Source organism: Oryctolagus cuniculus, chromosome 17 (genome assembly GCF_964237555.1).
Source record: "Oryctolagus cuniculus chromosome 17, mOryCun1.1, whole genome shotgun sequence".
Lineage (NCBI taxonomy): Eukaryota > Metazoa > Chordata > Mammalia > Lagomorpha > Leporidae > Oryctolagus > Oryctolagus cuniculus.
The window spans coordinates 15845642-15872496 of NC_091448.1; the positions used below are offsets into that span (position 1 = coordinate 15845642).

The 26855-nt window shown below is 50.5% G+C and overlaps 1 protein-coding gene and 1 long non-coding RNA gene across 8 annotated transcripts in view; one reads left to right on the forward strand and one right to left on the reverse strand.

Annotated features, from left to right (window-relative positions):
- The window catches only part of MARCHF10 (membrane associated ring-CH-type finger 10), an 84544-nt gene that overhangs the window by 17764 nt on the left and 39925 nt on the right, over positions 1–26855 (forward strand). For all 6 annotated transcript variants that reach the window (XM_070060508.1, XM_070060505.1, XM_070060507.1 and 3 more), the window contains exon 4: positions 25646–25817. In XM_070060508.1, the coding sequence (XP_069916609.1) occupies positions 25646–25817 (172 nt within the window). The remainder of the gene's footprint in view (positions 1–25645; positions 25818–26855) is intronic.
- Positions 1802–17318, reverse strand: LOC138846048 (uncharacterized). Of its 2 annotated transcripts, XR_011383433.1 has the most exons (3): positions 17106–17318; positions 9997–10071; positions 1802–2069 (listed from the first exon to the last, which is right to left on the reverse strand). It is a non-coding gene; the product is annotated as an uncharacterized lncRNA (long non-coding RNA). The 2 variants fall into 2 exon arrangements; XR_011383434.1 differs by lacking the exons at positions 9997–10071; positions 17106–17318 and adding an exon at positions 2823–3182.

Genomic DNA, 26855 nt, shown 5'->3' on the forward strand with positions numbered 1-26855 from the left:
AAAATCAAGGACAGATTTGAAACAATGCGATATAATTGCAGCTACAGTAGCATGTAGCAATCTTCCCAGACTGGAACTACTAAACAAACAGGCAGCTGGGGTCCCCTGTTTTCACACAGACCCACGTGCGTGGCCACAGCCATTCTGGACGGCCTCATGCTTCTGAGGCGTTAGGAGGGCTGAGCTCCTTTGTCAGATCCCTACGATTTTCTTCTCCCTGCTATACAAAGGAGTCCTTTTCAAGATCACCACTGCAAAACACTCAGACCACTTTGAAAGAGGGACGTGATTGTGCGTATAGAAGTAATTATGTGAAATAGCTTCTATCATCGCGGATGATATGAATTTTATTTTCCAACTTTTCGTGCTATTATTCACTTACACCTGACACAGTGTAAAGATGAAAATGCCTGGTAGGGTGCCCAGAGCTGAGTACTTGTGAAGTTCGAGGCCAGGGCCCCCCATGCCTGCCTGGCGTCCTTGGGCAGCAGCGCACCGAGGACGCGAGACGTTGCAAACGTCAGCTCATTTGTTTTTATAAAATGTTAGCCCCAGGGTAGTTATGACTGTGCAAGACCTTCAGGGCGCTGTCTTCTGTCTCAAAGATGACGAGATCAGAATTGTTCCCAACAAAATTTGCCACTGAATGTGTCGCACACCTCCCTTCCCCCTGCCACTGGATGCGTGTGCTCGTGTGCTCAATGTCCCGTCACCTGGCTCGACGCTTTGGCTCCTGCTTGGTGGAAATGAAGCCAGAGACCCCTTAGAGACTCAAGTCGAATCCAGGAGGTCTCCCACCCCAGGAAGGCCGTGGGTTCCAGATTTGGGCCTTCACCCAAATTTCTACTGAAATCGATTGTTCCTCAATCTGACTGGGGCTGCCGTGCCGTATCTCAGATCCAGAGGGAACGAATGCAGAAGGTGGTAAACCTCTCTCCTTGGAGCCCACCATGCCAGGGTAGTTCTGGGGCAAGTGCCCCAAAGCCTGTAGGAGAGGAAAGAAATTTGAAAGGCTGTGTCCCCCAGAGTAGACCGGGCCAGGCAGATCCGGTTTCCAGAGGCCCGTGTACCCAGCGTCACACCAGGCACCGGAGCAGCTCGGGACCCTTGGTTGAACAGAATGGGCAGGACAAAGATGTGTTTTGGGGAGACGGGGTGAGACCTGCAAGGCCCCCCCTCCCCGGGAAACCTCCTTCCACCAGACCCTGGTGGCTGCACACTCCCCGCTGTGCTCTGCCTCTCAGTGCCCAGCACTGCTGTGCCTGCGTGGCCGAGTGAGGGCAGCGCCTCAGAGCCTGGCCCGGGCCCGCCTCCCGCACTGCCATTCTCGCCACTCGCGTGTTCCTTAACCTAGACTCAAACTGTCGCCATGCTCATGAGCCTGGGACAAGTGAGGCACTTACCACCACGTTATGGCTCCAGTGTCAAGGCCCCCATTTCCAGACACCTGCTTCTGGGTGGGAGGTGCCCAGACACACTGCTGCATCATCACCCCGTCTCCTTGCCGCAGCCGCGTATCGTGTCATTCCAAGACAGAGGGCTGCCGCACGGGCCTCTGCGGAGACGCTCCTTTGGGGGTACCTCCTGGCTCCACCGGCCTTTGTGGCCTGGCAGGACAGAAAGCATTAACTGTGTCAACTCTGGCAGCCCCTTGACTCCTAAGCACTTCCGTTCTCCCGAGGGAGATATCACTAGGGTGCTTCTCTCATGGGTGGTCCTGGGAACCAGGGGCCTCAACGGATTACCTTGTAAACTGCCTCGGGGTGTGCGAGCACCTCTGGGGAGAAAGCAACTTCTCAGATTTCTAGATCTGTATTTTATTTTATTTACTTATTTTTTTCTTTTAAGATTTATTTTATTTATTTGAAAGACAGAGTTACAGAGAGAGGTAGAGACAGAGAGAGAGGTCTTCCGTCTGCTGGCTCACTCCCCAGATGGCTGCAACGGCCGGAGCTGCGCCGATCCAAACCCAGGAGCCAGCCAGGAGCTTCCTTGGAGTCTCCCATGCGGGTGCAGGGGTCCGAGGACTTGGGCCATCTTCTGCTGCTTTCCCAGGCCATAGCAGAGAGCTGGATTGGAAGAGGAGCAGCCAGGATTAGAATCAGCACCCATATGAGATGCCGGCGCTTCAGGCCAGGGCTTTAACCCGCTGTGCCACAGTGCCAGCCCCAGAAATATAATGTTTTTATATTGCCCCTAGAGCTGTATTTTAAGAAATTAATTATTTCATTCACTTGAGAGAGAGACAGGCAGGCAAAGAGCTCCCGCCCATTGGCTTTTACTTGCTGGTGCCCGGGCCAAATCAGGAGCCAGGAACTCTGGCCCTGGGAGCCAAGTACTTGAGCCATCACGGCTGCCGCCCAAGGTGTGCGTTAGCAGGAAGCGGGATCAGAAGCGGAGGAGCCAGGCACGGGGTACCTTGTGTTGCCTCAGGCACTCTCCGGCCACACTTCTAAGAGCCAGTCCAATGCAGGCACTGAATTCTAGGCCCTTTTCAGGGTCACGGACAATGTGGGGAACTGTTCAATCAGACCAGTGGTTACCATGGAAGAAGCAGAAATTCCTCACAACCAAGCAGAAACCGGACAACTTAGTTGACTAAAAAGCCCGTAGTCTTTCCCTTCCTTCCCAGAGAGCCCAGGGCCACCTGCCGGCCTGGAGGGCCTGCCGTGCTGGACAGGGCACTAGGATATTTCGTCTCTCGAATGTTCCAAAGAAGCCGTAGGAACCCTGAGTTCCCCCGCAGAAGACAGCCAGCAAGCTTTCCTAGCCCCGGTGGGAACGGCGGGCCTCTGTGGAGACACACCACCGGCCCTTCTCACCTGCCAGGACCCCGCAGCCTGGCTGCAGGGCACCCTGGGGCGGCCGCCCAGGCCCCCAGGGCCGAGGACGCAGCGTCTGCATTTCCTTAGTGACAGAGAAGGTGGAGAGCGGCTCCCGGTTTTTCCGGAGCACCGCTGCTTCTGCTAATAGCGATGGGATCCTTGCCGTTCCCCATCAGCCAGGAGCAGCTAGATACTGGACTGCAGCTCGCAAGGACCCAGCGCTCCGCCACAGGAGGCCGCGTGGGCGGTTCACCTGGTACCAGGAAGCAGCTGGCTGAGCCCCAGGCTTGCCCCGGTGAGGTCACCCAGACCTCCCAGCAAGCACGGGCCGCTTCGGGAGCCCGGCCGTGACCCAGCGTGAGAATCCACCCAGACTGCGGGGAGTATAATGAACCAGCAAAAGCTCTGCTGATCACCTGCAGCCCCTCCAGAAGACAGTGCCCCCCCAACCCCTGACTTGAGGGCAACAAAGGCCTAGAATCCTGCAACCCAAGACAGGGACCACCAGCCACACGTGGCTGCTGAACGTAACATTCACATGAACTCAAATCTAGCTCCTATGTGGCACCAGCCACGTTTCACGCTCTCAGTGGCCACCTGGAGTCGGTGGCTACCACGCTGGGCCATGCGATAGAGAACGCGTCCATCATTGCTGAATGTTCTGGGGGACAATGCCGTTCTGGATTATGGTCAAGTGCACACAGCGAGACAAAGCAGGCGCCACTGCGTCAGAAGGGGCCCTGCGTCCCAGCAGCTGGCCGGGCACCATCCGCGCAGCCCAGGGCTTTGCCCGCTGCGGCACCTTGCCAACGGCAGCTGTCCTGTGACTCAGCCGGGCCTTTGCATTTTGTGTTGTTCCCCGGCCCCGGGGGTATTTGCACCACTCCTTTCATTATCTATGTATTCATCCTCTCCCGTCTGTGAAATGTCAGCGTCTCCTCTTTCAAACGGTTTGGGGGGGGGGGGGCTGCTCTCCGTTAATCTGTCAGTGTCAACCCACTGACACCCTGAATCGTGGCAGGAGAGCAGCCCAGGCTTAGGACGGCTTAGGACATGAGTCACCCTCTGCATTTTCTCCGACTTCTGCTTGCCCATTGTCAGGGCCCCTGTGGGTGGGGCCTCCCCTGTGGCCCCAGGCCAAGTCTCTCTCTTTCTCTCACAACACACACCAGCTCCCACTGCCAAAGGCCCCACCCCGGGAGGCAGGAGACGGTGAGTCACCTGCAGCACCTGGCCGGTGCCTGTCCCAGCCGCCCTCCTGACTCCGTGCAGATTCTGCGCCCTCAAGGTGCACCTGCGTAGTGGCGCACCTCTGCCCCTGCACCGCCCGAGCGGGTGTGAAGCCCCCCCTTTGACAAGCGTGGATCTGTGGGAGTTTCCCTTGGAGTACGTTTGCCATTTCTGCCGTGGCTCTGTCTGTCACGGTGTGTGTCCCGCACGCACCTCAGACTCCAGGTGCCGAGTGCTTTTTTTTTTTTTTTTCTGACAGGCAGAGTGGACAGTGAGAGAGAGAGACAGAGAGAAAGGTCTTCCTTTGCCGTTGGTTCACCCTCCAATGGCCGCTGCGGAGCCAGGTACTTATCCTGGTCTCCCATGGGGTGCAGGGCCCAAGCACTTGGGCCATCCTCCACTGCACTCCCGGGCCACAGCAGAGAGCTGGCCTGGAAGAGGGGCAACCGGGACAGAATCCAGCGCCCTGACTGGGACTAGAACCCGGGGTGCCGGCGCCGCAAGGCGGAGGATTAGCCTAGTGAGCCACGGCGCCGGCTGCCGAGTGCTTCTTTACCCTATCCCGCACATGGTTCCTCTTCCTGAATGTCTTGTTCTGCCCCAGCCAGATATCTGGAAATTCACTTAGACTCCTCGCCTCTTCCCTCTGCTCTTCCTCGCACTCTGCAGCAGCCAGGCACCAGAGCCCAGCTGCCTCTCTCTCTCTCTCTCTCTCTCTCTCTCTCTCTCTCTCCTCTGTCCCCCAGCACCTTCCTTTGCAGGAGCCTGTCTGTCTGGATTCTTGTAGCAGTCCCTCCCCTGGCCATTTACTTCACGCAGCCTCCCAAGCTGCTTATTTAAGAAAGATCCTTCTGGAAGCAAACTGCACCATGGCACTCCTTGATCAAAAGTGCTCCGGGAATTCCCACTGTCTTTGGGGTCAGGGTACTCCAGGCCCAGCACAACCGACCAACCGCTGTGTCTGCTCGGCTCTGCAGGTGAGCCAGGTCCTTCCATTGCTCTCTCAGAGCCTCTTCTGAGCTCAAGTTCACCACGGGGTCGGGGTGGGGGGGGACGTCTGCTGGTCTACCTCCGCCCTTAGGCTGGGAGCTGGGGAACAGCGTTGTGTCTCCGTGGCCTAACACGTGGCAGGTGCTCATGGCTTCATTCTGTGGCTGACAGCTGCACTGTTTCAACAATGCACACGTGCAGAAAGACACAACCGCAGGGGGTGGGGCTCTCGCCTTGCTTCGAGTGGGGCAGGACCTGTGACCTGGCCAGCGATGATGAGCACCGTGCTTTGGTGAGGCTCTCAGTCTGCAATGGCCAGTGCTTGTGACCCAGCATCCCGAACCCCCTGAACTGGTGACCAGACTGCCGGCCAGATAGAACATTCTTTTTCCCGGCCTCCCCTCTGCGGAGAGACAGATGGCTTCTTTAACTCCGAGTCAGTTCCTTTTGTTTCACAGGTAGGCAAGAACAGAGAGGCAGGGGGCGGGCTGGGCTGCAGCCTCCGAGGGTGGAGGAGGCTCAGAATAGCAGAAGCCAACTGAGGACGCCCGGTGCTGGGTGATGGAGGTCGGTGTGCTGCAGCTGGCCGCTGCGTGGGGGACCCCTTTTTTAATCAGAGTGTGATTCACTGTAACACAGGTGTGCAGGCCCTCCTGTGGGCAAACCAGGGTGCTGGGGTCTTCGCCAGCGTCCCCGGAGCGGGGCGGGTCACAGCCATCTCTGCGGCAAAGCCAGCAGTGCGTCATTTCTCCTATGTTTCTGTGCCGAGTTCCACCAGGTAATCTTAAAATAGGGCATGGCATTAAAATGGGGCAACTGTCAGCTCAAATTGCGACTGCCTCCCGAAAGTTGTCCTGCCTTTGTAAAGAGATAAGCAAGGCAGCCGCTGGCCCTGCCGCAGCGCGATGCTGCTGTGTGGCCAGGTTGATAGAAACACCAATTCTTATCCCAGCTCAGCAACACTGTCGGGGCCACGAATGGGTGGCCTCTGACCCAAAAAGCTCCCTGTGTTAATTGGACTTGGTAGTTCAAAAATTGCATAAGAGAAGATTATAGTAAAATGTCTTTTTTTCCTTTCCATGTAATGCTGTGTACTTCACTTTACTGCATTTTATTAAAATTCCCTACTTCTCAAAAAATTAGTTCCAATTAGTGTTTAAAACCAAAAAACCTGTTAGAAACTGATTAAAATCCAGCTGTCAAAATTTAAATATTTTCTATTGCAAGGTGGCATTCGGGTGCATGCCTGTGGTAAATGTATTTTTACAATGGATAGCATTTCTTACGAAAACTTATATTTCGTTGTTATAATGCTTTATTCTCTAAGAAATCACAATGCAATGATTATGTGTCAATTAAAATAAAATATTAAATTTTAAAATGAAAATAAAGTAGAATAAAGACCTTATGAATCACTTTTTTGCACAAGACGCCGTGGTGGGAGCCATGGGAATACAGTCCTGAGTAAGCCATGTCCTTCCCCAGGGTGGTTTCCATGTTGGGGAACTAACACACACACACCTGCTATTTGTGCCAGGATCTGATGCGAGAACAGATGATCAAAAGGCAAGTGGACCGGGTAGGCATTTGGTGCAATGGTTAAGTCGCTGCTTGGGATGCCCACATGCCATAGAAAACCAATCTCTCTCTCTCTCTTTCCATTTCAAATTTTAAAAAATAGAAATAAGTTTTAAAAGTGAGGGGAAACCTGAGAAAACCTCACAGGGAATGCAAATTTTAAGTGGGATCCTAAGTCACAGGCAAGACCTGCGGCTCTGCGAGGCGGGGGGTGGGGGGTGGGGGGTGGGTGCTGAGGCACAAGGCCGTTGCAGGGGAGGAGGAGGCTGAGCCCATGGGTTCATCTAGGTGGTGTGAGCCATCTTCCCGGGGCCAGGAAACCCTCCTCCCGCCCCTTGCCTGCCTTGCCTGGAAGCCTGGCTCTTCCCTGAGGATGCGCCTGCCGCACTGTCCTCTAGGGGGCGCCACACATGCTCATCAAGCACAAGAGGCAGGAGTGCATCCTCCCGGCTCTCTGGGAAACACCGGTCCCTGAGCACCGCGCTGCCTTGTGTCACCGCTCTGTTCCATCCCGCTGGCCTGCTGCCACCGTGCCACAGTCGGGGGAGCCCTCCTGGCAGGCGTCGCAGGCTGCATCTCTCCACCTCCTCATCTCGGCCACACCCTGGCCTCTCATCCCTGCTGCACCACGAGTGCCCTCCTCCATCCCACGCTGCCACCCCTGCCCACGAAGGCACGCCCGGGACTGTGATGTCACCCAACACGGGATCACTGCGGCCCAGCAGGCCACCCGCTCTGCCTGCAGCTTGCTCCCCTCTGGGGCCCTGGCCCATTGATTCCCCCTGGCCCTGTGCCGGCCCCCTCTGTGGTGGCACTTCCTTGCTGGGCAGCCCAGATCCTGTGCTTGGCCATCTTAGCAATCCCTGCATCCTTCGGTCCTTTGTGCACACTGGCCTGGGAAAATCCCGCCCACCCAATGTCTCTGGGTCCACATCCGGGCCACCAGCTACCAGTGGGGAGAAATCACCCAGCTTGGAAGGATGGTGCCACTGAGCCCTCAGTGCCCCCAACTTCTGGAATGCTTCAGTGTGATCCAGCTCCCTGGCCAGCTCTCGCGTCCTCCTCAACCCTTCCTCTTCCCAATCTCCTGTCCTTTCTCTCTCCCACCCCGCACCACATCGGTCCTCAGACGGAAGCTTCCTCCGCTGGTCCTGTCCCTCCCCCTCCTGTCCCCTGCTCCGGGCCCCTGCCTTCCTCAGGTCCTGCCCTGGCCTGCCGGTGTCTCCAGCCCTGCGCCATTGCATTTCCTTGTGCTCCAAGGCCTTGCACCAAAGAGAAGACAGAGCCGGCGCCTCTCTTCCCCACACCCCCAGCCACTGGCTTCTTCTCCTTCACCAAGTCCCCAAAAGCATTATTTACACTGCCTGACTCCACTTCCCCACCTCCCACTCGCTGCTCAGCCCACTCCAATCTGGCGTCTGCGCTCGTCACTCCACGGCGCGGCGCGCTGCCGGGCGACTTCTGTGAGTGGATGCAGCAGGTCCCTCCCGGCCCCCGCCGCGCCTGACATCACGGCCGCCCTCCACACCTCCTCCACTCGCTGCTTCCCTCAGCTGCTGCGACTTCTTCTTCCTGTTCTCCTCGTGCCCCCTCCCTGCTCTCTGCAGGGGGCTTGTTTATCCTTTTCTTTTTAACATTTATTTATTTATTTGAGAGGCAGACTCATCATCTGGTTCATTCCTCAAAAGTGCCCACAATGGCCCCTAAGTGGAGCCAAATCCGGGAGCAGAGAAGGCCAGCCAAGTCTCCCACACAGGTGGCAGGAGCCCCAATGATGACTTGCATGGTCATTGCTGCCTCCCAGGATCCGCAGCAGCGGAAGCAGGATTTAGGAGCAGCCGGGTACCAAACCCAGGCGCGCGGATGTGGGTCGCCAGCATACTAACTCCTAGGCCAAACTCCTGACCCCAGAGGCAGCGTCTCACATTCTCACCTCTCATCTATCTCCACCTGGATTCTGACCCAGGAGTTCCTTCTCTCTCTGTACCCGAGGGTTTTGTCCCATCTTGGGGCACCGACCTCTTTGGTTTGCAATATAATGTGCTCTCTAGATCCCTTTTCAGAAGAAATTTTCAAAAGCATAAAGTAACACAAGATTTCAAAGGAAACCACTTTTACGGAAATAGTCATCAGAATATTTTTAGCAATTTGTGATTCAATTATACATGTGCTTCTTTATTAACACATTAAAAACAAGTAATAGGTGTAAATGGTATTCTGAGGCAGCTGCAACAAATCTAATGAGGATGTGGAAAAATCCGTGATTTTTATTGGTGACAAAAATCGCAGGTCTTGCAAATACTACTGTGGTTTGTTGCCTGCCTTCGAAGATGAGGAATGTGCTCAGATCTCAGTTAGAGCTTGGTGAAAACAAAGGTGCAACGTTGTTCCCGTCCAAGTTCATGCCCCGCCCCCAGGAAGCCCCCCTCCACACATTCTCCTGAAGTTATCCCACCAACGTCTTAGCTGCCTTTGACTTTCAGATCAACATTTCCGGTCCCAATCTCGCTTTCGATCTACAGATCTGAGTATCCAACCAGCTGTTTACTCCCTATCGCCACTTGGATGTCTCAAAGGACACCTCAAAGACCAACAGGCCCAGAGTCAAGTCCCCACCCCGGCCTCCTCCTTCCTTTTGGGCAGCACGGACAGCGTCTGACAATGTCTTTCCACTCTCTCGCCACGCACAGCTCATCGCCACGCGCTGTCCACTTCACTCACCCAGTGTCTTTTGAACCCCTCTGCGCGTCTTCCCTGCACCACCTCACTGAGCCCCGGCGCTGAGTGGGTCCCTAAGCAGTCTCCACACTCCCACCCCTGCCCCCGCCCGTCCCCTCTTCCATTCCTCGGGCAGAGTGATGCTGACAAGTGGAATCAGATCACTCGTCTTCCCTGCTGAGGCAAATCCCTTCCATGGCGTTCTGTGGCTTTTGGAATGAGGATCAAAATTCCTCGTGTAGCCAGCAAGAGCTGTGGGGTCCGTGCCTCCTTCCTGCGCTGTGCTGCTCGCACACAGGCCTTGGGACCACTACCCGTCCTCAGAGACGTTCTCCTGGCTGCCCCTCTCCCACCCAGATCGGGACCCCCGCCCCCCCACCCGCCATATTCCTGTGGCTGTCCGTACTTCGTTTCCTTTCTAAAGTACAGGACTCTTGCCATTGTATGTTTATGTAGTGAGTTCTCCCCTCCGTGATCCACCTCCACACCCCGACTATAGCCTCTACAAGGGCTTGGTCCTGTTTTACCCATCATTCCCTCACCCCCAGTGCACACGGCTGGGTTTCCTTTCCTGAGATGGTTCCTTGTCAGTATAACTTTGCATTCTACCCTAAAGCCCCAAGTGTAAGATAAGACCTCTCTTTTCAACACTTACCTTGTATTGACTTTCTTGTACTGATGTCGGGCCATTGTTGTTGCTAGGTGATACTGGGATGGGAACAATTCTAATCTAATGAAATAATGAAATAAATGTTTATTATTAGCCATGCAAGAGGAAACTAAGCCGTGTCCCCACAAAGAACCGAGTCCCTCCCGCACCTACAAGATCTGCACATGTGTATTGCGCTCCCGTTCCCCACATGTTTTAGTGTGGAAGCTTCCACACACGCAGAGCAGGGCTGGGAACTGTGCGGTGAGTGTGCCTATGCCCACCAGCTGTTCGCCGTCACTGGTGATGTTTTGCTGTCTTTGTTTTATCCCTAGTTGATCTTTCTGTCCATGCATCCGTTGATCCAACATGGGTGTTTTATGCATTTCAAAGTAAGATGCAGACATTGGTACTCCGCATCCCTAAACACTCCGGCTTGCACACAGAGCTATTTGTTCATGGTCCTGTGCTTTTGATTGTTCATTCTGCTTTTTCAGATTTTGTTTTAGAGATAAACATTTTACAGTGAATTGTACAAATCTTCAATGAGATTTGACAGCAACATACACCCAGGTAACACAGCCCCCACTGAGTTTCCATCACGCCATGGAGTTCCCTATGCTCCCCTCTGTTCTGAGTGTTTTCACCATAGATTTTTGCCGTGTCTAGTTCCATGTTTTAAAACTTAATTGGAGCAGTAGTGTTTTTAAATGAGTCAATCAATTAATTAGAAAAGTGAGGCAGAGAGAGGGAAAAGAACAAGCTCCTGTTCACTGATTCGCTGTCCAAATGCTTGCTCCTGCCCCAGGCCAGGGGCTGAAGCCAGGAGTCACGAACTCAGCCCAGTTTCCGAATGGGTGGCAGGGTCCTAGTCACTTGTGATAGGACCCCTGCCTCTCAGGGTCTGCATCAGCAGGAATCTGGAGCCAGGAGCAGGGTAGGGCACCAAACCCAAGCACTCCAATGTGTGATTCAGGCTTCCCAACTGAGCTCTTAACCACTGGACCAAACATCTGACCCTTGTTCCACTTTCACTGTTTCCTTTGCGTTCAACTTTCTTCCTTATTTATTTCATTTGGGAGACAGGCGACAGCCCAGAGACACCTCCCATCTCCTGCTCACTTCTCAATTACCCCAACAACTGGGGCTGGGCCAGGTTGGAGTTGGGAGCCAGGAAATCAATTCAGGTCCCCATTGGGTGGCAAGGACCCAACTCCTTTTTGTCCCCCCAAAGAAATATTTTATTTAATGAGTACAAATTTCATAAGTATAACTTTAGGAATATAGTGATTCTTCCCACCATACCCATCTTCCCACCCCACCACTTCCTCCCTCTCCTATTCCCAGTCCCATTTTCCATTAAAATTCATTTTCAATTAACTTTATACATAGAAGACCAACTGTATACTAAGTAAAGATTCCAACAATTTGCACACACACACACACACACATAAACTGTTTGAGAACAAGTTTTACAATTAATTCTCATAATACAACTCCTTGAGGACAGAGGTCCTGCATGGGAAGTTAGTGCACAGTGACTCTTGTTAATTTAACAATTAACACTCTAATGTATGACTTCAGTGATCACCCAAGGCTCTTGCATGAGCTGCCTAGGCTATGGAAGCCTTTTTTTTTTTTTTTTTTTTTTTTTTTTTACAGGCAGAGTGGACAGTGAGAGAGAGAGAGACAGAGAGAAAGGTCTTCCTTTGCCGTTGGTTAACCCTCCAATGGCTGCCGCGGCTGGCGCACCGCGCTGATCTGAAGGCAGGAGCCAGGTGCTTCTCCTGGTCTCCCATGGTGTGCAGGGCCCAAGCACTTGGGCCATCCTCCACTGCACTCCCGGGCCACAGTAGAGAGCTGGCCTGGAAGAGGGGCAACCGGGACAGAATCCAGCGCCCCGACCGGGACTAGAACCCGGGGTGCCAGCGCTCAGGCAGAGGATTAGCCTAGTGAGCCGCAGCACCAGCAGAAGCCTTTTAAATTCACAAACTCCGTCAGTATTTAGACAAGGCCATAAGCAAAGTGGAAGTTTGCTCCTCCTTTCAGAGAAAAGCACATCCTTCTTTGATGGCCGCTTCTTTCCACTGGGGTCTCACTCACAGAGATCCTTCATGTAGGATAATTTTTTGCCACAGTGTCTTGGCTTTCCATGCCTGAAATGATCTCATGGGATTTTCAGCCAGACCAGAATGCCTTAAGGGCTGATTCTGAGGTCAGGGTGCTATTTAAAACAATTGTCATTCTATGAGTCTCCTATGTAGACTGCTTCCCTGTTGGAACAATCTCTCCCTTTTAATTACATTTATTATTATTGCCAGACAATTGATCTTATTTATATGACCACTTTAACACTTAATCCTATCTATATGATCACTTTAACACTTAATATGGCCATGTTAACACTTAAGATGGCATTTTTACCACCCAGCTTAATAGGATTTGGGGTCCTACAACAAGATTTTAAACTGCCTCCTTAGAAGTAAGCCTGTAGGAATGTATGCAGAGCTATACAGCTTTACAGGTACAAACTTCCTCCTCCCTCTCTTATTCCCACTCTTATTTTATACTGAGATCTATTTTCAATTGACTTTGTACACATATGATTAACTATGTTAAGAGCTCAAAAATAGTATGAATAAGAGAAAGAAAAAGAAAGAAAGAAAGAACTGTTCCTTGATAGTCAAGAAAAGGGTTATTCAAGTCATTGCTTCTTAAAGTATCAATTTCACTTCTACAGATTTCCTTTTAGGTGTTCTAGTATCACAGATCAGGGAGAACATATGGTATTTGCCCTTCTTAGATTGGCTTATTTCATTAAGTATGATGTTTCCCAGGTTAATCCATTTTGTTGCAAATGACTGGATTTCATTATTTTTAACCACTATATAGTATTCCATAGAGTACATATCCCATAATTTCTTTATCCAGTCTTCAGTTGACAACCATTTAGGTTGATTCCATGCCTTATCTATGGTGGACTGAGCTGTAATAAACATGGGGTGCAGATAATTCTTTCATATGCTGATTTCATTTCCCTTGGGTAAATTCCCAGGAGTGGGATGGCAAAGTCATATGGTAGGTCTATATTCAGATTTCTGAGGTATCTCCAAACTGTCTTCCATAGTGGTTTTACCAGTTTACGTTCCCACCAACAGTGGATTAGGGTACCTTTCCCCCTACATCCCCACCAGCATTTGTTGTTTGTTGGTTTCTGTATGAAAGCTGTTCAAACTGGGGTGAGGTAAAACATTGTGGTTTTGATTTGCATTTCCCTGACATCTAGTGATCCTGATCATTTTTTAATGTGTCTGTTGGCCATTTAGATTTTCTCTTTTGAAAAAATGCCTGTTTAAATCCTTGGCCTATCTCTTAACTGGGTTTTTTGTTTTGTTATTGTGGAGTTTCTTGATCTCTTTGTATACTCTGGTTAGTAATCCTTTATCAGTTGCATAGTTTGCAAATGATTTTTTCCACTATATTGGTTGCCTCTTCACTTTCCTGAGTGTTTATTTTGCAGTACAGAAGCTTCTCAATTGGATGTAATCTCATTTATTAATTTTGACTTTAGGCCGGCCCACTGCCTGGACCACTGCACCCACGTGGGAGACTGGGAGGAGGCACCTGGCTCCTGGCTTCGGGTTGGCGCAGCTCCGGCCATTGCGGCCATTTGGAGAGTGAACCAATGGAAGGAAGACCTTTCTCTCTGTCTCTCTCTCTCACTGTCTATAACTCTACCTGTCAAAATTTTTTAAAAATTTGGCTTTAATTGCTTGTGCCTCTGTAGTCTTTGCCTGTACCAACATCTCCCAGGGTTTCCCCAATATTCTCTACTAATATGATGGTATCAGGTCATAGATTTAGGTCTTTAATCCATTTGAATGGATTTTTGTGTAAGGAGTAAGTTAGGGGTCTTGCTTCATACTTCTGCATGTGGAGATCTAGTTTTCCCAGCACCATTTGTTGAAAAGACTGTCCTTGCTCCAGGGATTGGGTTTAGGTTCTTGGTCAAATATAAGTTGATTGTAGATGCTCGGATTGATTTCTGGCATTTCTATTCTGTTCCATTGGTCTATCCATCTGTTTTCATACCAGTACTAGGCTGTTTTTATTATAACTGCCATGTAGGATGTCTTGAAATCTGGTATTGTGATGCCTCTGGCTTTGTTTTTGTTGTGTAAGATTGCTTTAGCTGTTCGAAGTCTCCTGTGTTTCCATATGAATTCCTGCTTCATTTTTTCTATATCTGAGAAGAATTTCCTTGGTATTTTGATTGGTATCACATTGAACCTGTAAATTGCTTTCAGAAGAGTAGACATTTTGATGATATTGATTCTTCCAATCTGTGAACATGGAACATTTTTCCATTTTTTGTATCTTCTATTTCTTTCTTTAATGTTTTGTAATTCTCATTGTAGAGATCTTTGACATCCTGGGTTAAATTTACTCCAAGGAGTTTGATTTTTTTTTTTTTTTTTGTAGCTATTGTGAATGGGATTGTTCTTAGAAGTTCATTCTAAGCTTGGCATTGTCTGTGTATACAAAGGCTGTTGATTTTTGTGTATTTATTTTATATCCTGCTACTTTTACCAAACTCTTGTATGAGTTTCAGTAGTCTCTTGGTGGAGTCTTTTGGATCCCCTCTATATAGAATCATGTCATCTGCAAATAGGGATAGTTTGACTTCCTCCTTCCCAATTTGTATCCCTTTGATTTCTTTTTCTTGCCTAATGGCTCTGGCTAAAACTTCCAGGACTGTATTGAATAGCAGTGGTGAAAGTGGGCATCCCTGTCTGGTTCTGGATCTCAGCTGGAAAGGCTTCCAACTTTTCCCCATTCAATAGGATGCTGGCCGTGGGTTTGTCATAAATTGCCTTGATTGTGTTGAGGAATGTTCCTTCTATACCCAATTTGCTTAGAGTTTTCATCATGAAAGGAAGTTGAATTTTATCAAATGCTTTCTCTGCATCTATTGAGATAATCATATGGTTTTTGTTTTCAGTTTGTTAATGTGATCACTTTGATTGTTTTGTGGATGTTGAACTATCCCAGCATACCGGGATAAATCCCACCTGGTCCAGATGAATGATCTTTCTAATGTGTTGTTAGATTCGATTGGCTAGAATTTTTTTTGGAGGATTTTTGTGTCTATGTTCATCAGGGAAATTGGTCTGTAGTCCTCTTTCTCTGTTGTGTCTTCCGGGTTTAGGAATTAAGGTGATGCTGGATTCATAGAAAGAATTTGGGAGGATTCCCTCCCTTTCAATTGTTTTCAATAACTTGAGAAGAATTGGAGTGAGTTCTTCTATTTTTTTAAAGGTTTATTTTATTTATTTGAAAGACAGAGTTACAGAGAGAGGTAGAGACAGAGAGAGAGGTCTTCCATCCACTGGTTCACTCCCAAGATGGCCACAATGGCAGGAGTGGCGCCAATCCGAAGCCAGGAGCCAGGAGCTTCTTCTGGGTCTCCCATGTGGGTGCAGGGGCTCAAGGACTTGGGCCATCTTCTACTGCTTTCCCAGGCCACAGAAGAGAGCTGGATCAGAAGAGGAGCAGCTGGGGCTAGAACCTGCGCCTGTATGGGATACCAGTGCTTCAGACCAGGGCTTTAACCCACTGCGCCACAGCGCCGGTCTGGGAGTTAGTTATTTAAATGTCTGGTAGCATTCAGCAGTGAAGCCTTCTGGTCCTGGGCTTTTCTTTATTGAGAAGGTCTTTACTACTGATTCAATTTCTGTCTTAGTAATGGATCTGCTCAGGTTTTCTGTGTCTTCATGGCTCAATTTAGGGTGGTTGTATGTGTCCAGGAATCTATCCATTTCTTCTAGGTTTCCCAGTTTGCTGGCGTACAGCTCTTTGTAGTAATTTCTGGTGATTCTTTTTATTTCCGTGCTGTCTGTTGTTACATTTCCTTTTTCATCTCTAATTTTACTGACTTGGTCCTGAGTCGTGGGCGCCCTCACCCTCCACATAGGTCTGCTGGGTCCCTCCAGTCTGCGTGGTTTCCTCTGCGGTTTTCTCCCTGACTCTTCTCTGAGACTGCGCTCTCTCTGAGTTTTAAAACCGTCTTCTCCTGGACTATAGCAGCGAGCTCCCTCTCTTCTCCGCCATCTTAATCCCCTGGCCTCTAGGACCCAGCTCCTCGGCACCCCCTGCTGCCTCTCAGGGGCTGCATTCGCTAGAATGGGCAGAGGGCCAGGACTGGACCCAGGCGCTCTAACACGGGATGCGGGCCTCCCTGGTGGTGTCTTAACTGCTGTCCCAACTTTCTAAGCCATTTGAGGCCCATTTTAGAAAGACATAGAATATACATTTTAAATACATGAGATAAATAAATCAATCCATGTATTCATTAAATTAGAATTACATATAAATTTCGGATTAAAGTTATAATTTTCTCTCAAAATGATGAAGCCTTTTTAAAAGAAAGATAATTACCAGAAAAGTTAGATAGAAACTGACATTCTCATCTCAACCAAAAAATGTAAATTAATATGCTACTCTGGAATATAACATGAGAATAGAAAATTTAAATCTTTGTGATGACTTTAATCCATGTAAATTCCCTCTTTGCAGCACTTAAAGAAATAATTAAAATACACATAAAGATACAAGGATATTCATCTAAGTGCTCTTAGCAACCAACATGACCAAGAGAAATAATTATGATGTTCATAAATGAGGAATGCATTATAAAGACAAAGACAGCTTCAAAGAAGTAATATTTAGTGAGTTTATTCTTAAAGTAATATTTATACTACAATTCTGAAAATATTGTATGTATTGCAGTATATATATTGCAATATAATATATTAACATAATTAAGGAATAAATATTTTAAATAATAGAAAAAGATAAAATATAAAAGAACGCAAAATTCCACAATATTAAATTTTACTCAGAAATATTGCTGAATTCGTGATTTTTAAAATACACGTTTCTAATTCATTCCACTGAAAAGGCTGATAACCAACACCACCCAAGTAGCAATGAGCAAGCCTAGCACACAGATTGCGATTTCTGAATTGAAGAGAACCAGAGTTTCTTGGTGAAAGTATCTGGTTCCAGGTTTCAGGAGGGTAAAGTACAAGGCGAGATGAGGATATTTTACTCACCAGAAAGCAAAGTGTTCAGAGCCTTAGTCAAAAGCCAGCTTGGGTAGACGCCCACTCACCACTTTTGGTACAATTTGAGCATCAAAAAGTTGATGAAGTCATTGCATAAAACATGTCCTGGAGATCACAGAGACAATGAAGAAAAGATAAGGAGGGGAGGGAAGGCGCTTCTTTAGAGAAGAAAGGTGACAGCAGTAGATCAGGCAAAGCGTGTCGCCGGCTGCCAGTCACTGGGCAGGACGGTGTTTTGCAGAGGCTGCTCAGTGTCAAGGCGTCACCCCACCCCCACCCCCGCCGCTGCCACCTGCTAACTGGGGAGGGGCAGAGGGCCTTCCTGCCGGAAAGGTCCCGTGGTCACTGCCTCACCCTGGGGAGCAAACACAGCACTGCCGGTATGGACAGCCCAGCCGTGCACCTGCCGAGGTGGCAGTGTAAGGAAGCTCGCCACGCCGATGATGGGATGTTTGCACTGGACGTGATGCCCTGAACTTTATTATGAGGAAAAATTCAAAGTCAGAACATAGATATTCTACAGAACAGCTACCGGAGCTCTTCAAAATGGTCTTAAAAATTAAGCAGAAAAGGTCAGAGGACTATCCTAGATGAAAAGATAAAGAGGCAAGATAACTGTCTGCAGTGCAGGTGGCTGGATGGTCATCAGTGCAGACAAATAGCCGGAAGGACGCCTGGGGATGACGGCGTTGGCTGTGCTCTGAACGTTAGGCCACATCACGAGACTATCACATTTCTTAGGCAGGAGAAGGACGGCATTGTCGTCTTGTGAGAGAATGTCTGTTTTGATAGGAAATGCATGTTGAAGTATTTAGGTATAAAAAGTCATGAAGTCTGGTCACTTTGCAATTGTTCAGAAGAACTGGGGCCAGTGCTGTGGCATAGCCGGTAAAGCTGCCGCCTGCAGTGCCAGCATCCCTTATGGGCGCCGGTTTGAGTCCCAGCTGCTCCACTTCTGATCCAGTTCCCTGCTAATGTGCCTGGGAGGGCAGTAGAGGATGGCCCAAGTGCTTGGGCCCCTGCACCCATGTGGGAGAACTGGAAGAGATTCCTGGCTCCTGGCTCCTGGCTTCAGACCAACCCAGCTCTGGCCATCTGGGGAGTGAACCAGTGCATGGAAGACCTCTCTCTCTTTCTCTTTCTGTAACTCTGCCTTTCAAGTAAACAAAAATAAATCTTTAACCCCCCACAAACACACACACACATATAGTGTGTGAGAGAACTGGCAGTGGTAAGGGTAATAGGTATTCCTTGTACTAGTTTTCAACTCTGTAGGTTTGGAAAATTTCAAATTAAGGTTGAAAAAATTCACAGAAAGTTATCACTGCAGTGTAAGTGACACGATCTGTGTGGGACAGTTCTGCTTCTGTACCCGTGAGCTTATACACCTGCATGCACTAGGTCATGTATGTTAGATCATGTATGTTTGTTAGGTCATGTGTGTTAGGACATGTGAGCTGCTGTAGCAGAGGGACCAGGACCGCAATGGCTCGATCAAGATGGAGGTTTGTGTCTCGCACGTGGGCCAGTCCGGCTGCAGACGCTGCTTCTCCACACAGACTTTCAGGGGGTCAGGCTGATGCCAGGTTGCTGGACGTGACCTTGGGCAGGCGGAGGTGTAGCGTGTGGGGCCCGAGACTCCCCCTGAAGCAGGTCGCACATGTCCTCTGCTCGCACTCACCTGGCCAGGCGGCATCCGCATTCCGGTTCCTGCAGCTGGGGCAGGGACGGGGCGGAGGGGGGTGTATGTGTGGCTCCTTCACAGCCCTGAAAAGGGTCTGAAAGAACGCAGACCAACCTGTTAACAGTGTTTATTTCAAGGTCAGTGGATTTTGGATGCTTTAAATGTTCTCTTCTTTATGCTTGCCTTTATTTTTCCATTATGAGCATGCATTTCTTTTGTAATAAAGGAAAGAATTGCACTTTACAAAAATAACCATTGGGACAACAGAGAGATCATTTCATGGGCAAATTGCAAGACGTCTTTGTTTTCTGCTTCTGGCAGAAATACACAAGCAAATCTTCAGTCCCACGCCAAGCATTTCCCCACTCTGGAAGCTTCCACCGGACCCCATTCTCTATCCCACTGACTCTCAAACCTGTCTGGAATCTCAGGGCTCCCCAGTCTGACTCCCCTTGCCCACCCCCACCCCTGCTCTGGCCACTCACCTCTCTATCCGGGAATCTTGCCTGCGGGGTCCACTCCCTCTGCGCCTTGGCTCCCCTGCCGTCTCCAGCTTAGCCGGAGCCCAGGGGAGCCCCAGCGCACACCACCTTCTTCCCTCACCCTCGCATCTCAGGGCTTCCCTGTGACCTCACTGGTCACTTATTCAATGTCGTTTTGCATTCTGCTAGTAAGATGCTCAGGTGGTCTCTCCAGCTGCCAGCCTCTGGTTCTGGCGTCCCTCGCGGCGCCCAGCTTGGAGGTGGAGATGGTGTGGGTGCAGACGGTGCTCCTCCCCTGCCTCCCGCGCCCTGTGACCTCGAGGGGGCGGCTGCAGGGAGCAGCTGGGCCTGGTGGCCGAGCCCGCACACCCTCTGAGCTCGGGGGCTCCTCTCAGCTAAAAGAATATGAGTGCAAATGAAGGGCGAAGGGGAGAACTAGCAAAACCCCACGGAAAACGACCCACCCGAGGGCATCTCAGTGTGCCACTCGGCCCTGCCTCTCCGTGCTCAGATTTTTCAAATCCAGTGTCTTCTGGCCAGCCACAGCCCGCTGCCTTCCCCACTGCCCACCACGTGGAGTCCCTCCCCTGCCACAGCCAGAGAACATTGTACACGGTGTCCCCAGTAGCAAGAAACCCAGAGCACGGGAATGTGGTCACCCCGCCCGCGTCAGTTGCTCGGTGATTTCTGCAGCACGCCTTGCCGCGTGAGAAATACCCTGCAGATGTCAGAAGGCCCGCCGCACGTGTGACCAGGGGCTTGCCTCCCTGTGATGGACAACAACCGGGAAGCGAGTCCTCCGTCCCACTTGCCTCTCCATGCAAGCGCAGACCGCACAGCAATTCTGAGAAGACTCAGACCCCCAAGGCCGCGGGTGCTGTGAGGTCCCAGCGTCCGGCTGGGCCAGTCCAGTCTGCAAGCGTGAGAATCGGGAGGAGACTGGGGGCAGCTGAGAGCTCGCTACAGCGCTCCACGGCGGACAGAGACAGGGGCCGGGGTCGTGGATGCGCACGGCGGACCGGCTGACTCGTGACAAAATGGAGAACAAAGGCTTCTAGTGCCGGTCCGGGTCTGACCCAGCCCCACTTGCTGCCACGTGGTCGGGGCGGGGAGGCAAATGAGGGTCAGCAGCTGTCTGGCTGCAGATCCTTGTCCCGTATTGTTAGTCAAGGGTGCAACTGTGGCACCCCCAAAGTTTTTCTGTGGCTGCCCCTAGAGTTTTTCTGGACAGGAGAAAGCGCGGCCCGTTTGGAGCTGCAGCAACCCTGGGTGTCGAGCAGGCTCACACGCGCTGTGTGAAGGCGCCGGTCCTCCAACGCTGTCTGTACAAGCTGCCCTCGCTGCCCTGAGGCTCTCGGTGTGTGAGGCACAGTGTGGACGCGCGCGTCGGGCACGGCGCTCAGCGGGCACTCGTCTGCACCTGGTCACCCTGCCCGTGTTGTCTCTGTCTGTCAAGGTTCGCTGCCTCCATCTTGCTCTTGCGTAATCTCCTGAGATGTGCTGCATGTAGGAAACAAGCAGACTTCTCCCCACACCTCGCTCTCTCCTCGGCTTCACAGCAAGCGTGCCCCGATCCGCCCCGCTCAGCCTCCCACCCCCGACCCCGCAACCCGGGGCAGACTTTGGGTTTCCTGCACAGCCGTCGGGATCTGGCAGCGCAGCTCGGGGAGGGGCGGGGGTGGCACGCCGGCTGAGAACCGGGTTCCTGGGTCTTGCAAAGGAGCCATGAGGCAAGAGCCGGAAAACAACTTCCAGCCTTTTTTGTCCCTGGCTGCTTTAGCCGACTTGCTCTTCTGATCATCTGTCTTCATTGTCACCTTCCCATTTCAGACTCAAAGTTGTTAGGTCCCAGTTTAAAAAAATCTAGTCCTTTTCGCCTCCCCAGGGAGATGCATCCCACGCCCCAGCCCTGCGTGTGCGCCTTGCAGGAGCTCTGACTTGACCCCTCGCACGGTGCTCAGTACTTCCGCGCTCAGTAGTACTCACTTTGCCCCCCGAAGTCCCTCCTCTCCCCAGCGTGAGGCGTTCCCTGAAATTGTGTTGCAGAAGGAGCCCACAAACTAATTGGAGGCGTTGCCATAGAGCCCCCCAACCTGGATCCACTCGCCGTGTGCTCAGCAAGCAAATCCCTGGCATCGGCGCGGTGGAAGAAGTCAGGTATCTGTTCGCAAAGCGCAGAGCAAGGAGCTGGGCAGCTGTCGATTAATTCCTAGGCTCCCCATGGAGTTGGGGTGAAGGTTCTTATCGATTGAAATTGGAGCTGAGAAGTGCGTGCTCAGCTCGTGTCCAGGTTCCTGGCTGGTCGCTGGAGCCCACGATCTTCCTTTGACTGGTCAGCAATGCGGTGTTTTTTGGGGAATTTTTATGGTGGCCAAGGGGGCTTCTGTAAGTCTGAGGGATTACCTTCTGCCCCAGACTTGGAATTTCGCTAAACAAACCCCTCCGGCAACGCCGGCCAACAGGGTTTTATCTATGGGAGAAGCAAATGACTTTTTGAGTCTGGTAATTAGAACCTAGTAGAGCCAACTCTACCCTCCCTCAATTCAGTGGATTCCTTTTGATAAGTGGTTAACCCTAAAGGCCGGCAAGGATGTGTTGTCTAAGGGGACAGATGAGAGACTGGGTTCCATCTTGCTTGTGAGCATGCCTAGCCCTGGGCAAAGCCCCACTTTATCATGTATCATGACCAAAGACCAAGTTGGGAACCATTGGAAAACCTTAAATACAAAAACAACAGCACTCCAGAAAATACTTAGTGATTTTGTTGATAACTTATGGTAGTTAGCAGGGTTTTATTAGGACTTTCATCAAATTCCCAATAGAGAACTTAAAATATCATCTTATGTCAGATAGGTTGGGATGTTTGTTTTTGCTTCTGCTGCTCCAGGCTTTGATTTTGAAATATAAAGCTGGTTTTCTCTGTCTGAAGGAATGCTGTGTGATGTTGCCTCCACCTCCGTGTGACATATCAGCTTAGGAATGTATGAACATTGCAATTTTCAAAATTACAGGAGGAAAAGACAAAATTTCTAAATCAAAATTGAGTCAAAATGTTTAATTACTACCGTTTGATAATCTGTAAATGCTGTTAAATATTGGCCACAAGAGCTTTATTGTCTGAAAGAAATTTGCACCATGTTTTCTTAAGACTATAGACTTTTCTGCTGGTTATTTATGATTATTGTAAATGAAGTGGCCTGGAGAAGAAGTCAGAGTCCAGGGCAGGACCTGACCCACCTCACCGTTCATACCTTTTTAAAATAGATGAAATTCGATAGGATTTTTGATTGGGGTCTTTGATTTCAACAGTGGGCAGTTAATGTACAAAAGTTGGCTGGACATGAATGGCTAATTACAAAAGCCAACACATACGTGGCACTCACTGTGTTATGTGGATATAGCGCTGTTGTAAGGGCTATATACATATCTTAGCTCATTTAATCCTCACAAAAGATATGCTCCTAACTAATTAATATACATTAATCCACACCAAAAGATCTACTGCTGCTCCTGGATGAGGACATTTGAGTTGCAGAGAAATGAATGAACCCAGTGTCACACAGTATTACTTCAGGCAAGAGCCAGGATTCACTTCCGGGGAGCTGGGTTCCAAAATCTTCAATACCCATCCAAGGCTCATTCTGCTAGATGAACCCCTGAGTTTTTGGGAGAGAGGGTGGGTGAGAACGGCTGAGATGGCAAGAGGCTGTGAATAAAGACCACAAAGTAGCAGTGATTATTTAGGATGACTCAGGCTAGCAGGAAGAGCTCCCTTGCACACCCACACAGTGTGCGCATGATAGGTCTGGCCATTATGGCTTCAGTTCCCGCCGACCAAACATGTGCTTCTCTTGTAGTTTCTAGGCTCTCCTGGAACCAAGGCTGGTGGAACCAAGGCTGATGGAAGCAGGAATCAGAGAGAGATGGAGCTGGAACACAGCCCCACTCCTAGGAGGCAGCCTTTCATAGCCCAGGCTGTCCGGCGCCCCTTTGGCTGGAAGCCTAATGAGGGGAGGGGGGTCAGCTCAGCCTCACGTCCCACCCGCAGGCGTTTCCTTGCTGACTCCTCCCTGCTCACCTCTGCCTAGGCAAGGAATGACCTCCAGCTCTGGGTGGAGGTGACAGGGATGGGCCCACTAATGGCAGACACCTGTTCCTGGTGCTGTGGTCACAGGTGCTGGTGGTCTCAGCCAGAGCCTCTGTCCCACCTTTCTGCTGGCTGGAAACAAAGGCCGACGGGCAGGCCCTGTGTGAGCAGACTTGGCCCACTAACGCCAGCTGGTTGTGTTGGGAAGTTTGTGGAAGAAATCCCAACCCATGCTCACTCCTATTGTTCTTGGAACCCAATTCTAGGACTATGACTTCCAGGGCCCAGTTAGAATGACAGTATTAGGCATCATAATTAACATTTTCCCACATTTCCTTTTATTTTTAAAATAGATTTATTTATTTAATTAAAGGGAAAAGCAACACAGAGAAAGAGAAAGAGAAAGAGAAAGAGAAAGAGAAAGAGAAAGAGAAAGAGAAAGAGGGATATATTCCATTTGCTGGCTTACTCCCCAAATGGCTGCAATGGCCCAGGTTGGGCCAGGCCAAAGCCAGGAGCCTGGAACTCCATCCAGATCTCCCATGTGGGTGGCAGGTGCCCAAGGACTGCTGGCCAAGGCTGCTTGTCTGGGACTGCTATGAAGTTGCAGACTCCACAGGGCCACTGCTGATGCCGGGCACTCATCCTGCCCCTTCCTGTGTGTGTGTGTGGGGGGGGGTGGTTCTGCAAATGGACAGCAGACAATAATTATGTGTGTTTGTCAGCTCTACCCAAACCCGACACGTAAAAACTGATTTATGGCATTGGTGGGTAGGGATCTGTCCACCTGCTGATTTATAGAGACTTCTTTGTGGCAGACTGACAAGTGGGGGACTTTCTAAGAGTTCAGTGTGTCTGACATTGCACCCAATCATTCAGAGCTATTCAGAGTATTCGCCCGAGTCAGGAGCCTGTGAAATTAAAGTGTCACGACTGTCAGGAGGAAGGATGAGCAAGATCAACACAAACTTCAGCAACCGCGGACGTTAATTCAGCCCCCGTGTCCGCAGAGGGGCCTCCCCAGGGCGGGGCCGAGGTGTGACGGGTGGGTGGGTGGGGTCAGGAGCCACCTTGTGATTGTTCGTGTGGAGGGGACAACCCAGCAGATGGTGCTACACCAGCGCCCGACACCGTGAGGCTGCACTTGGCGTCTAAGATCAGGTTTCTCGGAGCCCTTTACACGCGGGTTGTCTTCATCATTTCGTTGGTGGATGCCAGTGTGGCGGAGGATAAAACTGTCCAATGCCTGAATAATTTTTGTTGTGTCTGCAAGGCTGGGTGGCGAGATTCTGACACCGCAGGAATCCTGATTTGTCCGTGCACAGATTTACGCTGACTTCTTTATAGGAGACTGACAGGGTGGGGGCCTTCTGGAAGATTAGTCCGTCTGGAGTTGCACCCAGCGATTCAGAATAGTGAGGCGGAGCGCTGATTTAATCAGTCCCTACCACAGCTGGCTAAATTTCCTTTTCACTCACTGTCAAGCGTACGATTAACATAAGGAACATTTTCCCTGACCTATCTCCAAAGTAGCTCAAATAACAAACAGCAAGAAGGTTAAAAGCCCTGATTTCTCCCCCCGGTTGCTTTCACATGTATCTTTTAACATGAGCTATCTATTGGTCATCAAATTATCTAGGGGTCAGAAACGCGTTCTTTGCATGATGTTCCACAAAACAGACTCCGGATACATCCTCTTCCTAATGCTCTACAGAATGTTCATAGTCTCAGCTTTGCAGTTGGGCTCTCTTTGTAGCTTTTATTTATTTCTTTTGTTCATTTTATTTGAAAGGGAGAGAAGGAGAGAAGGAGAGAGGGAGAGAGGGAGATCTTCCATCCACTAGTTCACTTCCCAAATACCCATAAAAGCCAGGAGCAGGGAACTCAATGCAGGTCTCCCGGTAGGCGACCAGGACCCACCTACTTGAGCCATCGTCGGCCATCTCCTAGGGGTGCGTGTTTGGAAGCACAGAAGCTGGGACTCCTCCAGGGACCACAGTGGGGGACGTGGGCATCCCGGGCAGCGACTTCGCTGCTGCCACATGCCAGCCACATTTTGCTGTGGTTTCTAAGTGGCTGTGCCCAGCCCTTCAGCGTCTCACAGGTGGAGTGGTGCCAAGCGTGGCCGTCGGGGCCAGGGTTATTGCTGGAGGGGTCACTGCATCTGCCTCATTTCTTTTTCTTTCTTTTTTTTTTTTTTTTCCCCTCTCTCTGCCTCAAGAAAAGTAACCTATGTGGCCACTGATACCCGGAAACCTTTTGTTTTTTTCCGTAGAGTTCTGGTGAGGAGGAGCCTCTGACCGAACCAAAATCATCTCCCAAGGTATCTACAGTCAAGTGTGATTCCAGACTTCCAGCCATTGACCAGACACCAGTCAAGCAGAAACACAAAAGCACTATGACACCAAGGAAACCAGAGAAAGCAGGCCCCAGCAAAGCCCCTGCAAGTGAGTGGCTGCTGAAATCCACAAAACCTACAACTCCTGTCTTACTGTGACAGTCAAACTGGTGGTATTGGCTAAACCCGGCCTTCCCCAAATAGCTAATCCAGGTTTGAGGAGATGAAGGATGCTGTGTAATCCATCAGAATAAGGCCAGCGTAGAACCTCAGGTCCAGGAGGCAGGAATGAGGTGGTCACTGTCCCCGCCGCCCCGCTTCCCCCAGCCACCTGCCTTGGGTGGCGCTGCCCAGAGCCCGAGTCGCAGGGACGCAGGCGTGTAGCCTCAGGTATCGAGTTTTACGACTCGGGCCAGGGCATGAAGAGCAGCTTTCAAAGGCATCTCAATGGCACGATTTATAGCAAGCGAGGGAGTAATAAAGTCCTCCGGTTCTGGGTTTGGCCTCCACGGGAGAAAGGGAGCTTGATAAATCCGCCCTTTTGTGCAATTTGGTAAATAATTCACTCATTGGCTGCCTTTGAAGCAAGGGCCAGCCTTGTGCTCGGGGCAGGGGTGACTTAATTGTACCCAGGAAGGGGCCAGTGGCCAGCTGGAAATGTGGAGTCCCTCGGGCTCATGCCCGCCAAAGCCGCACCCGTGGGACTTGACTCCCCCGGGAGCTGACGCCTGGCACATGGGGGCGATCAGGACACGGGGCCTCGTCTTCCACTTTGGAAGGGAGCCAGAGGAGCTGCAGAATTCATAAACAGCACGGGATGCACTCAAGCCCGAGTCACAGCTCCTGCCGGATCCTGAGCAGCTCCTGTCGTGCGAGCACCGGCCCAGTTAGGTCTTCGTGCATTTTTAGAAAACAGCAGCTTCCCATCAGGTCAGCCGCCTGCATTGCCGGCTCCAGTGAAGTCAAACCCAAGCTGACTTGCGAAACGATGTTGTATCAGGCAAAAAACCTGGGTCTTGCTCCTTCGTGAGTCGGAAGCAAGATTTCTTTAAGTCTCTTCAATCGGAAAAAGCTAAGTTTTTTGTTTTTTTTTGCAAAGATTCATTTATTTGAAAGTCAGTTACAGAGAGAGCTCTTCCATCTGCTG